At 42.9% G+C, this 13,643-nt stretch overlaps 1 protein-coding gene across 2 annotated transcripts in view; it reads left to right on the forward strand.

Annotated features, from left to right (window-relative positions):
* LGI1 (leucine rich glioma inactivated 1) overlaps positions 1 to 13,643 on the forward strand; it is a 92,526-nt gene that overhangs the window by 40,341 nt on the left and 38,542 nt on the right. The window contains exons 3-4 of one of the 2 annotated variants that reach the window (XM_056529457.1): positions 2,399 to 2,470; positions 3,963 to 4,034. In XM_056529457.1, coding sequence (XP_056385432.1) covers positions 2,399 to 2,470; positions 3,963 to 4,034 — 144 coding nt within the window. The remainder of the gene's footprint in view (positions 1 to 2,398; positions 2,471 to 3,962; positions 4,035 to 13,643) is intronic. The other variant, XM_056529458.1, reaches the window with a different exon arrangement.

Below are 13,643 nucleotides of genomic sequence, written 5' to 3' on the forward strand. Positions count from 1 at the left end.
CACAGTACAGGGATAATACACACAGTGATGTCACAGTACAGGGATAATACACACAGTGATGTCACAGTACAGGGATAATACATAGTGATGTCACAGTACAGGGATAATACACACAGTGATGTCACAGTGCAGGGATAATATACACTATGATGTCACAGTACAGGGATAATACACAGTGATGTCACAGTGATGGCATGCATAGAAAGATCAACATAAGACTACTCATTGCAGGAAAAAAATAGATTAAAGCGTACCCGATCCAACAAAAAACATTTTTGTTATATATATCATTCAGTACCTAATCCTGACCATGTTCATCTAATTTTTATGTGTCTAGCACCTTTATTTATTTTTTTATTACACTTTTAGTTTAGCTCACTAGTCTGAATTCCTCTCAAAGGGAGGGGGCGTGGCCTCACTGTGCAGGTCTCCGCCCCCTCCCTCAGTATGCTGTCTGCTCACATCTCCCCTAGCATTAGCAAAACTACAACTCCCAGCTTGTGCTCACTGACAGTAGCGGGACACAAGCTGACAGTGGGAGGATTTTTCCTCCAGCTATGAGCCCTGCAGTCACAGCTGTCAATCAAGGAAGTGTGTCCATGACATAGGTGATGACGCATGGACACAACAGGACTAGTATGTGTCCAAGCAGGCAGGGGGGCAGTTGTTTTACTGGCTCTTTCAGTATGAAATACTGAACATTTTCTAATGAAAGCAATTGCAAATTCATATACAACATATCAAAAGTTTTTGTATCTGACAGTGCCCATTTAAATGCCACAGGCTATTATAATGTTCACATGATGTCTCAGTACAGGGACAATGCAATAATCTGACAACACATGACTAATGCTAAAGTAATGTAGATTACCCTAGGGGCAGATGGCATTAATGCCTTGTATTTGTGATGCCAGGGCATGGTTTATCCTCAATACCACCCAAGGTATACTGCTGGATCGTGGGCTAAGCATGGGGGCAATAATGACTCTAACGCCAAGTTACAGATAACGGTAGCTTTACTGAGTGACAGATGGTACAGTCTAAACAGTGTAGCCAGGCCCACGGAGGTGACCAGTGACTTCAGAGATCTTAAGGGCTTGCTTGGACTTGTAGTAGAACAGGACAATTTAGTGCAGGCCACTCTGACTTGACAAATGACTTTGACTTGACTGACTTGTGACTGACAATGCTGCAACTGTGGCTTACTTGTAACTTGTGGCTGCAGACTTGACTTGAGGCCTCCTATGACTCCAGACACACTCCTAGACTCGACTGCACGGGACCTCAGCTTAGCAGAAAGAGAGAGAAGAGACTCCTCCCAGGGATTTTATGGGGGAGACTCTGGTGGGATCCCTTTGGTCATTCTTAAGTCACCTGGTCACTGATACCTCCTGGGTAACAATCACGTGACAGCTCACATGACAACTTTTGATCACATGTTAACCTTTCTTAAAGATACAACATTCTTATATACATCACATAGGGAATAATATACAATTACAGTACGTGACAGGGGGCAGTGGGCACTGCAGGGAGGCAGCAAGGGTACGGGGTAACAACTCCCGTACTGGGCCATCACGATAGGCCAGATGACATAGAGGTACAGTGCGTCAACAATAGGCTATACCAATAACAAAAGTGACGTTCGAAGCAATGAGATAATATTTGACTATTATCCCTAAACCCCCTTCCCGAGAGATGTAACAAATGTGGGGAGATTTCTCAAAACCTGTGTAGAGGAAGATGGGTGCAGTTGCTCATAGCAACCAATCAGATAACTTCTTTTATTTTTCGGCAATGTTATTGGTTGCTATAGGCAACTGCACCACTCTTCTCTGAGGCTGGGTTCACACTACGTTTTCTCCCATATGGGAGCGCATACGGCAGGGGGGAGCTAAAAGCTCGCGCTCCCGTATGTGACCGTATGCGCTCCCGTATGTCATTAATTTCAATGAGCCGACCGGAGTGAAACGTTCGGTCCGGTCGGCTCATTTTTGCGCCGTATGCGCTTTTACAACCGGACCTAAAACTGTGGTCAACCACGGTTTTAGGTCCGGTTGTAAAAGCGCATACGGCGCAAAAATGAGCCGACCGGACCGAACGTTTCACTCCGGTCGGCTCATTGAAATGAATGACATACGGGAGCGCATACGGTGACATACGGGAGCGCGAGCTTTTAGCTCCCCCCTGCCGTATGCGCTCCCGTATGGGACAAAACGTAGTGTGAACCCAGCCTTAAACAAGTTTTGATAAATCCCCCCATAGTCTAATACATTAACCTTACCTTCCCTTTAACCGTTTGTGTGACAGGATACTCCTAGTTTTCAGCAAATTTTGATTTCATTTTTAAACCAATCACTTTCTCTTTGTGTCCTAATTGTGTGTTATACTTACGCAGACTGTTCACCTCAAACACTTTTGATGCAATCAGTGATGATGCATTTACTGGTCTTCCTCACCTAGAGTACTTGTAAGTATAAGCACCAATCCATCGCTTTCATTATAACTCATAAAAACAGCACTATTTGCTGAGAGAACAGCAGGACTACATCCACTTTTTATGTCTTATTCATCACTGCTCTTTAAAGGGGTACTCCGGGGAACTAAACCCATAGTCCATCCTTTCCCTCTCATCAACCTATTACATTAATTCATGAGCTACTGTATATAGAGCAATTTCTCCTCTTTGGTTGTCACATACATGCATGAAGTGAGGGGATGACATCATCCAACTATCCACTCTGTCTCTGTCCAAATCCCTCTCTGAAAGCAGTCCCCACCCTCCTGAAATACACAGACCATGTTGTTTCTGCCCTGCACTGATAAGTCCTGCTCACTTTAGTGCTGAGAACTGAGAGGTGTGTGCAGCCTTAGCCACTCAGACACTGAACCTCTCTCTGCTGTTCAGAGTAGGAGGGTGGGGGCTGCTCTCAGAGCTGAGTGAGCTGGCTGGCAGAGGAGAGCTGTAATCATTGCTGGGAGATGTAGACAAGGGGAAGGAAGGATAGTAAAGAAAATCAATCCTCCAGAGAAGATAACAGGGGCCACAGGAGCCATGCAAATATATATATATATATATATATATATATATATATATATATATATATATATGTGTGTGTGTGCGTGTACTTTCCTGGAGTGGAGTACCCCTTTAAATTTTTTATTCAGAGCAGACACCGTAACCTCCAAAATCTACAGTGGTTATCAGCTCACCCCCAGTTATTCCTAATTTCTGCTTGGACAGTGCAGGACACCACTCAGTCGTCAGATAGAAGAAAAGCAAATCCAACATGGATCAAGTGCAGTAATCCCGTTTATTGTGCGTACATAGTCATAGACACAGATGGTGTGAACAATGGTCCCACATTTCGGTTGTTGCTCACCTTAGCTTTTCTTCTATCAGACTCTGTAATTTGTATTGGAAATTTCCTGTAGAACAAACCATTGTGGATGTGCTCCTGCTAATTCTATTCCTGTCTGTGTCATGTCTCATATAGATGACTCCAGTGCTCTTGTCTGAGTTATGTTGTGTTCATATTGGGGAATTTCTATTATGATGCATGGTCCCTGGCTCCCTGTTCTTTGCATGCTCATATATCAGACTACGGTGCCCCTGTGGTTGACTATAATTCTTAACCCTTGAGTCTCTGTCATTCTCATTTAGAACATGCAAAAAGGCTAATGATGGCAAAAGACTTGACGTCCATTTGTGTGAATGCAGGACGCAGGGTGGTAATGGGTGGGGGTGGTGTTAGACATTGATTGTGACCAGAGGGTAAGTGTTCCCTAGGCTTTCCCTATTATCTTTTAGAGCTGAAGTTAATGAACCATTCATTCATAAAGCCAGTGCTGTAAATGTTTTGTGTGCAGGGGACATTACTATACCATTTATTCCATATGGGATTTATGTGAAAAAATGCCATGTTCTCCCCCGTAACCGATCTTCTTATGTGTCTTTTCAGGTTCATAGAAAACAACAAAATAAAATCAATCTCAAGAAATGCTTTTCGAGGGTTAAAATCTTTGATTCAATTGTAAGTATTGAACTGATGTGTGGTGGGTTGGGGAATCTGATTTCCAGTTTTACCATTTTTAGTATCTTTTATTTGATTTTCTGTCCAGATGTTTTAGGTAAAAAAACTGAGATTAAGCTGACCTGTAATCTGAACTGTTTCCTTAGCCAGAATTGTCAGAAATAAAGCAAAAGTTAAACACTACATTCAAGCACTAATTGTAGACAAAAGCAATAAATCTATATCTATAAAACTCAATGGGGGACATGTATCATTATTTGTGTATGGTAGAAGCATTTTACCCCTTTTCCCGAATTCTAAATTATGTGCAGAAGAGCTAAATTTATCAATCAAGTGCAATGAGCTTCATAAATTGCGGGTAAATATAGTAATCTCCTAAATCCACTCTTTGGAAAATAGAATCAATGATTTAGAGCATCTTGCTACGTTAAGTCCAAGATGGCTTATATTTGCGCAAAAAAAACAGCTCTTGCGGCAAAATTTTTGGTGTAAAAAAAAAGTACGCAGTTAATAAATCCATGTGTACTATAGATGTCACTCCAAGGTACCCTGATTCAGCCACATCTGGAGGACATGCTCTACCAAAACGTGCGCAAAAAAATTGCGCAAAAAAAGGGCTTGCGCAAAATTTTGCGCAAAAAAATACACACAAAACAGGGGTAAAATCTTTGATACATGTCCCCCAATGTGTGTGTGTATGTGTGTATGTATGTATGTATGTGTGTATGTTCCACAAAAACTTCCAAACGGCTAAAGATATTAACATGAAACCTGGCACACATGTTACTTATATGTCAACAACAAACATAGGATAGGTAATTTAACCCTTACTCACCCCCATTTGCCAGGGGCGGGGTTTATGTTTAAAGTCCTATACAACTCTATGGGAAATATATGTTACTGCATAACTTCCAAACGGCTGGAGATATTTCGATAATACTTGGTCACGTGTTACTTATATGTCCACTTAAAATATAGGATAGTTAATTTAACCCTGAACCACCCCCATTTGTGAGGGTGGGGGTTTTTGTTTAAAGTCCCATGCAAATCAATGGGAAATGTATGTTCCCACATAATTTCTGTATGGCTGGAGATATTTCAATACCTGGTGCACATAATACGGGTCGGGATATAAGGTCAGGATAGGAGGTCGTTAGGAGGTCGGGATATGAGGACGGGATTTGAGGACTGGATAGGAGATCGAGATAGGTGGTCGGAATAGGAGGACGGGATAGGAGGACAGGATAGGAGGTTGGGATAGGAGGTCAAGATAGGAGGACGGGATAGGAGGTCGAGATAGGAGGTCGGGATAGGAGGTCGGGATAGGAGGTCGGGATAGGAGGTCGAGATAGGAGGTCGAGATAGGAGTTCGAGTTAGGAGGTCGGGATATGAGGACTGGATAAGAGGACAGGATAGGAGGCAGAGATAGGAGGATGGGATAGGAGGTCGAGATAGGAGGACTGGATAGGAGGTCGGGATAGGAGGTCGGGATAGGAGGTCGGGATAGGAGGAGGGGATAGGAGGAGGGGATAGGTGGTTGGGATAGGAGGGTGGGTTAGGAGGTCAGGATATGAGGACGGGATAGGAGGTGGAGATAGGAGGACGGGATAGGAGGATGGGATAGGAGGACGGGATAGGAGGACGGGATAGGAGGTCCAGATAGGAGGTCCAGATAGGAGGTCGAGTTAGGAGGTCGGGGATAAGAGGATGGCATAGGAGGTCGGGATAGGAGGTCGGGATAGGAGGAGGGGATAGGAGGTTGGGTTAGGCGGGTGGGATAGGAGGTCGAGTTAGGAGGTCGGGGATAAGAGGACGGGATAGGAGGACGGGATAGGAGGTCCAGATAGAAGGTTGGGATAGGAGGTCGAGTTAGGAGGTCGGGGATAAGAGGACGGGATAGGAGGTCGGGATAGGAGGAGGGGATAGGAGGAGGGGATAGGAGGAGGGGATAGGAGGTCGAGTTAGGAGGTCAGGATAGGAGGTGGAGATAGGAGGTCGGGATATGAGGACGGGATATGGGGTTGGGATATGACAACAATATATGGGGATGGAATATGAAGTCAAAAGCTTCCTCCTCTGTTGATTTTCCTCCCCAACAAGGATGAGGAAGGAAAAACCAGGCAACGCCGGGTACTCAGCTAGTAATAAGATTAAACATAACAAGAGCCCATGGTGAAACATCATCTCTAATAAAAGTCAAATGGTTTATAATATTTTCTTAACTCGGTCCATTGTGAATCTACCTCTGTAAATTGAAAGGATTGTATTAAAGGGGTACTTCACCCAGAGACATCTTATCCCCTATCCAAAGGTCACGCCACGCTCTTGTGACATCATGTCCCGCTCCCTCCATTCAGGTCTATGGGAGCGGGCCGCCATGTTCATTCCTGCCTATAGGAGGGGACATGATGGCTGTCATGCCCCCTCCCAAAGACATGAATGGAGGGGGATGGGGGGTGGAGCGTGACGTTACGTCTCATGTGCCAGCTGTGACACAGCTGGTGAATGCTGTAGGTAGACATCAGAAAGCATTTGAAGGTTAAAATATATATATATATATATATATATATATATATATATATGCATTTTGTTCTCAATTACATTTTTTATTTGCTAAATAATAATAATGTGCGACATCACACTGCAACTCTGCCTGTTAAGGAATAATGATATAATATATTCAAGGGGTTATCCAGGAGTAGAAAAACATAGTTTTATTTCATAAACAGCGCCTCTCAGTTGTCCTCAGTTTATGGGTGGTATTGCAGCTCAGGATTTTCTAATCCTGGATGACCCCTTTAACTTGAGATAGTCCATCTCAAGAAGTTATCCCCTATCCACAGGATAGGGGATAACAAAATTATTAGTGTGGGGACAAGTGCTGGGATGACCACCAATTAAGATAAAAAAACGGAGGAGAAATGTCCTCCAGAATGAATGAAGCCCACATATATATGCAATGCCAATACTCTATTTATTATATATGAGGCGTCCTAGTATTGCCCAGATCGTTAAAGGAGTTCTCTAAGCTAAAACTTTTAACCCCCACTGTGCCCGGGCTGTAAAACTATACATAATAAACTTTCACTTACATGCCTACGATGCCCCATTGTTCCGATATCGCCGCCCGTGCTCCGGTCCCTTCCACTTCCTGCGGGTCTGTGACTTCACTCTGCGCTCAGCCTATCAGCGGCCGCAGCAATGTCCCGTCGCAGCCGCTGACTGGCTGAGCGCAGAGTGAAGTCACTGACCCGCAGGAAGTGGAAGAGACGGGGACCGGAGAATGGGACGGCGATATCGGAACAACGGGGGATCATAGGCAGGTAAGTGAAAGTTTATTATGTATAGTTTTACAGCCCGGGCACAGCGGGGGTTAAAAGTTTTAGCTTAGAAAACTTCTTTAAAGAATAAGTGAACCCCCAGTAGACCTCCACCAATCAGATTGTTATCCCCATCCTAATAGGAATAATCCTTTAATGAAACATTATGGGCAGAAATGTGCACACAACATTTGAACCATACATTTAGCATATACACAAAAATGGGCTGCTGGCTTATACATTAAAGAGGTTATCCACCATAAGGTGATTTTAGTACGTACCTGGCAGGCAGTAATGGACATGCTTAGAAAGCATCTGCGCTTGTCTTGTGGCTAAATGGCTATGTTGTGAGATTACCATAAGATTGTGGCTAGCTTTTTGTAAACTGGTATTTCCTGTTTGACTTTTCTTTTTTTTACTACAAATCCCACAATTCCATTTTACTCCCTCCCACACATCAGCCACCCCACCCATTGAAACATAAATTAGCTGCATCCATTCAAAAGACCTGTGGTTTTCAATCAGGGTGCCTACAGCTGTTGCATTAGTTGCAGATTGATCTCTCTCCCACCAAGCGATCCCTCCACCCATTGAAGCAGACAGGCTCCCTGTCATCAGCTGACTAGTGAGTCAGGTCTCGGCCGCATTGCAACCTGGGAAAAATCTGAGACAACAGTCATTTTGAATGCTGGTAAAAATAAATATTGGGGTGAAAATCACAGAAGAATTGTGAGAAAACCGTCACACACAGGTACAGACACTATATTATGGACTACGCTAACTTTACAGCCCCTGTAGCATAGTCAAATAAAAAAAATCCTGGAATATCCTTTTATCTATAGGAAACCTTATATCTGACAGAGGCCAAATGAGTGCCTAGGTAACCAATGGGGTGGTAGCCGTTGGCCGACCCCTTTTATAACTGTATAGAAAGGTATATGACACTGTGCTCTCCAATAAAGGTGATCACTTCACAGGGATCCTATGGGCAACATATGACACTGAATGCCTATATAGTGGCATACATTGGAGCCTTCCACGTTATATGTTTCAAAATCTTTCTAACCTTTACCACTGACAAAAGGCTCATATACAATCTACACAGAGCCTTATGTACAGTAGAGGCTTAGGGGACACTGCATAACACAGGGATCCTCAGTTTACATTTAGTCCTTGTTATCATTATATAATTAATAAATATTGATAATTATCTTCAATTCATCATATACAGTAGGCCCCAACAAAAGCCTCATTGCTGTAATAATGTATGACAAATGTTGTACTGGGCTGTCCAGAATTAGAAAACAATATCTGCTTTCTTCCAGACACAGTGCCATTCCTGTTCTATTCGTGTGTGTCTGGTATTGCAGCTCGGTTCCATTGAAGTGAAAACAGCAAAGTTTTAATACCACATATAACCTGAAGACTGGTGTGGTGCTGTTTATGGAAGAAAACAGCTACATTTTTACTATCCTGGACAACCCCTTTGTCTCAGCTGCGGCACCCCAGATATCTGGGGCATGGAGCGATCTCCCTGCCGCCCCAAGGGTTCGTTTAGAGCGTCGGGTGCGTCGGCCACGCCCAGCTTGTGACGTTACACTCGCGCCCCCTTAATGCAAGTCTATGGGACTCCCATGGACTTTCCTTGAGGGGGCATGGCTGTGGCGTCACGAGCCGGGCGTGACTGTGACATCCCGGGCCTCCACCCCGATTCGCCAGTCATCTGGTAGAAAGCGAAGTTTGCGCCGTGCACTGGATGTCTGGGGTGCTGCAGCTGAGATTGCAGGGGTGCCCCAGAGGTGGGACCCCTGTGATCAGACATCTTATTCTTTGGATAGGGGAACACAATCTCTATTGAGGAAATGCATAAATCATAAAATTTAACTTTTAATCATCCAGTTAAAATAGGCCTTGGACCATTCGGTCCAAGGCCTATTTTAACTGGATGATTAAAAGTTAAATTTTATGATTTATGTATTTCCTCAATAGAGATTGTGTTCGACATTAATGCGAGGATTACATTATAGGGGGTCTAGTATCCCTTTCACTGTATACTGGTGACTATATCTTTGGATAGGGGGTAAAATGTCTACGGGCGGAGTACCCCTTTAACCATGTCTATGACTCCAGGACTCTGGGATAATCTGTGATTTATTTCAATGTGACTTGACTAATTGGATTCCTGTGATTATCTGGTTAGAGCTGCGGCTGCACAACATGAAACATTTGGTTGTAGTTAACATTGTTGGAGTTTTGTGTTATGTCTGAAGAGCCAAAAAGTTCATCAATTTTCAAAACAAAACCACATAGTGCAGAACTCTTGGCTGAACCGGGGAACACATTGTAGATGTAATAATGATGACATTAACGTCTCTCTAGATCTGAGGCTATTTTAACGAAGGCAGAGGCTTTCATGGAAGGCAGAGAACTATGCACGTGGGAGAATAGCTCAGTTACATAATACTATCATTTCTTTTGTTACATTTGCCTACTTAGAGAAGTGGGAAGAAAGTCCAACAAAGCAATAGGTGGGTGATAGAATAACAATGTTGCACTCATTAGAGTCTTGAGTTAAAAGGGTACACCGGAGGAAAATAAAAAGTTTTTAAATAAATCAACTGGTGCCAGAAAGTTGTACAGATTTGCAAATTACTTCTATTTTAAAATGGTAATCCAATAGGCGAGGTTTGCTATGGGGATTTGCTCCTGCTCTAGGCAATTCCAGACACGGACAGAAGTGTCAGCAGAGAGCACTGTGGTCAGACTGGAAAGAACTACAGCACTTTCTCTGGCGCATAAAGCAGCCTATAACTACTGGAAGGATTAAGATTTTTTTTAATAGAAACAATTTACTAATCTGTATATCTTTCTGACACCAGTTTATTTGAATTTTTTTTGTAGTTCCTTCTTTAATAGAAATAAGATGCAAAAATATTGAGCACATGTTCACTCCTTTTCTAATAGGACTACAAGCAATTGTGCTATAGTCACATGTACGAAATAAAAAAAGGCAAGGGATAACTGTGGGAAATATGCAAATATTATAACTCGCAGGGCTACACTGTTTGAGCAAGTCCTATTAAAGTCAATAGAGGAAAAAAGAGAAAAGAGACACGAAAGCGCCCCTGGTAAAGTATGTCAGGCACAGGTGTGCTATTATAGGATAGAAACACTCACCCTGAGAAACACTCATCTGTTAGCGTAAATAAAGTATAGTGGGGTCCTGCAGCTTGGTTCCCCCGATCCCAGGAGCCTTCTGGTTCGGTAGTGGAGTAGCAGGAAAAAACAAAGAAAATTTAACTTTTCAAAGTGCCAGACCCCGTCATGTAGTCAGTCCAACAATGTGTAGACCAACTAGATAAAAATAGCGTTTATTCGGTGCACATATCAACGGGTTTCTGGCCAGGAATAGGCACCTTTTCCTGATGAAGGGCCCATTCCGGGCCAGAAATGCGTTGTGTGCTCCAAATAAATGCTATTTTTATCTACTTGGACTACACTTTGTTGGACTGACTACCTGATGGGGTCTGGCGCTTTGAAAAGTTCAATTTTCTTCATTTTTTACTGCTACTATTAAAGTCAATGGGAGTTACACAAATTGTGTAATGCTTTTTTGATCCCCCCTGATGACTGCAAACAGGAAGGGGAAATGTGGAGATGGGACACCCATAGTAGGAGATCACAGCATAAAAATGTGTACAATTTCACAGTTAAGAGCTTTTCACTATACATAGGATAAGTGTATGTTCAGAGGGGGTTCCTGCAATCTGTCAGAACATTGTCATCTCATTGTCTGGGTGTTTTACAGTGGGTTTTAAAATTGTACAAATCAATAGACCCCACAATAGATATAGTTTATTTAAAGGGAAACTCCACCTCTACAAATCAATAGACCCCACAATAGATATAGTTTACTTAAAGGGGTACTGCGCCCCTAGACATGTTATCCCCTATCCAGAGGATAGGGGATAACATGTCTGATTGCTGGGAGTCCAGGGGAGTACCCCTTTAAGTGATAAAGCCAAATACATAGACAAATAAAAAAGTGCTGCTAGATACAAAGAAGCAAGACAATATACTTAGCTATAACATCTTAGGCTCTACATGGGTGTATTACAGCCTCGTATATATGTATTCATATTAACACAAGTCCAGGCCTGACCATGGGTTGGATGACTGGAAATTACGCCTGTCAGGAATTTACGGCAATAGTATGGATGCGTACATGAAGCTGTAAAACACCCACGGAGACCAAGTGACTTGTGACATATTATCTCTGGTCGCATGGAATGCTGGAAAAGGCCAAAGATTTGCACTACGGCACTTCAGGCTGTGAGTCCAATGCATGCAAATAGAACAAAGCATCACACAGAGATAATTACACAGAGAGGCACATTACACAGTGTTATAACTTGGTAATATGGGCTCAAAGGCTAAAGGGGAAAGCATATATAAAGCCCTTTACGACAGATTCCATTAACTTTCCTGTAGTTACTATCTTTTAAGTATTTTTTTTTGTGTGTGCCAAGAACGTGGTCTTGCCAAAAAAAGTGTTGAGAAAATGCAAAACTGTTAATTGTGAATAAATTGATACTATTGTCTTTGACCTCAGTCAGGGCTAGCTCCAGGCATTAACATTTCTTATTGGGGGGGGGGGGGGGGGGGGTTATCATTGGTTTTACACAGTTTTTGGGGTAAAACTCTGCAAATTTTTGCAGTCAGTGCAAAATTTTGTGCAATGCATTTAGACTCAAGCAAACAGTTTAAATGTAGTGCAGCATGGTTAGCGATTGGCTGCAGTCAGGAATTTATCAATTGCAACATTTTAAAAACTGTAGCTGTGTGTGTTAAAAAGTCGCAATATTTGTAGCACTAATTTAGAACATTGCAACAGGGAAACTGTAGGGAATTGTGTACTGAAGTGAAATTTCAGGAAATGTGCAACTGAGCAAAATTTATCAAATGCCCTCATGGGTGTCTGAAGAGGAGGCTGACATTGCTGCCCTATGGAGCACTCACACTGACATTGAATGCTGCCATCCATGACATTGAGGGCAGGGATAGCCAACACTGAGTGTGACACTGCCATTCCCGCCCCATGGCCGCAGCGACATGATCCTATTTTCCGTGGTGTCAAGGAACTTCCTAGTGTAGTTACTAGAATAGGACCTTCCTTCACATCACAGCAATATAATTATGAACCGTATGTTGCTCAGGCCTGGCCTACACCAACATTAATACATTCCCCCATCGTGTGGAAAAAGTATGCCAACAAAATAATGGATTTCAGACTATTGGTGGGAGCACATTAGTGTCCAACAGAAGAGAATGGAAAATGCCATTATCAGACTTGGTCTACATAAACTAAAAATCAAAGGGGCACACTGTTCAATAGCACCAGGCCCCCTTTGCACTAGTAAACAATAATAGATACCATAGATCTATACCATAGCTCCCTCTGTTGGCTGAAATATGTTTTTTTTATTCCATAGACATAGTTATTATAGACATATTAATGACTCGGTTTTCAAGTTGGTGCCCAGGTTCCAGTCTAGGAACTGTGCCATTTTCTGAAGAATATCTAGCTGTGGTCCAAGACCTAGGGTAACCTTAGTCTGTAACTTATGCTGTATTAATAGCAGGTCTGGCTGGCAATGCCCACAGTTTAACCGTGTAGTAACAAAATGTGCTGCTGCAGAAGAGCTGCGCACAGAATATTCACTTCTCAAAAAAAATAAAGGGAACACTAAGATAACACATCCTAGATCTGAATGAATGAACTAATCGTATAAAATACTTTACATCTTTACATGAATGTGCTGACAACAAAATCACACAAAAATTATCAATGGAAATCAAATTTATCAACGCATGGAGGTCTGGATATGGAGTCACACTCAAAATCAAAGTGGAAAACCACACTACAGCTTTGATGTAATGTCCTTAAAACAAGTCAAAATGAGGCTCAGTAGAGTGTGTGGCCTCCATGTGCCCGTATGACCTCCCTACAACGTCTGGGCATGCTCCTGATGAGGTGGCGGATGGTCTCCTGAGGGATGTCCTCCCAGACCTGGACTAAAGCATCCGCCAACTCCTGGACTGTCTGTGGTGCAACCTGGCGTTGGTGGATGGAGCGAGACATGATGTCCCAGATGTGCTCAATCGGATTCAGGTCTGGGGAACGGGCGGGCCAGTCTATAGCATCAATGCCTTCCTCTTGCTGGAAATGCTGACACACTCCAGCCACATGAGGTCTAGCATTGTTTAGCATTAGGAGGAACCTAGGGC

This window comes from Hyla sarda, chromosome 7 (genome assembly GCF_029499605.1).
Source record: "Hyla sarda isolate aHylSar1 chromosome 7, aHylSar1.hap1, whole genome shotgun sequence".
NCBI lineage: Eukaryota > Metazoa > Chordata > Amphibia > Anura > Hylidae > Hyla > Hyla sarda.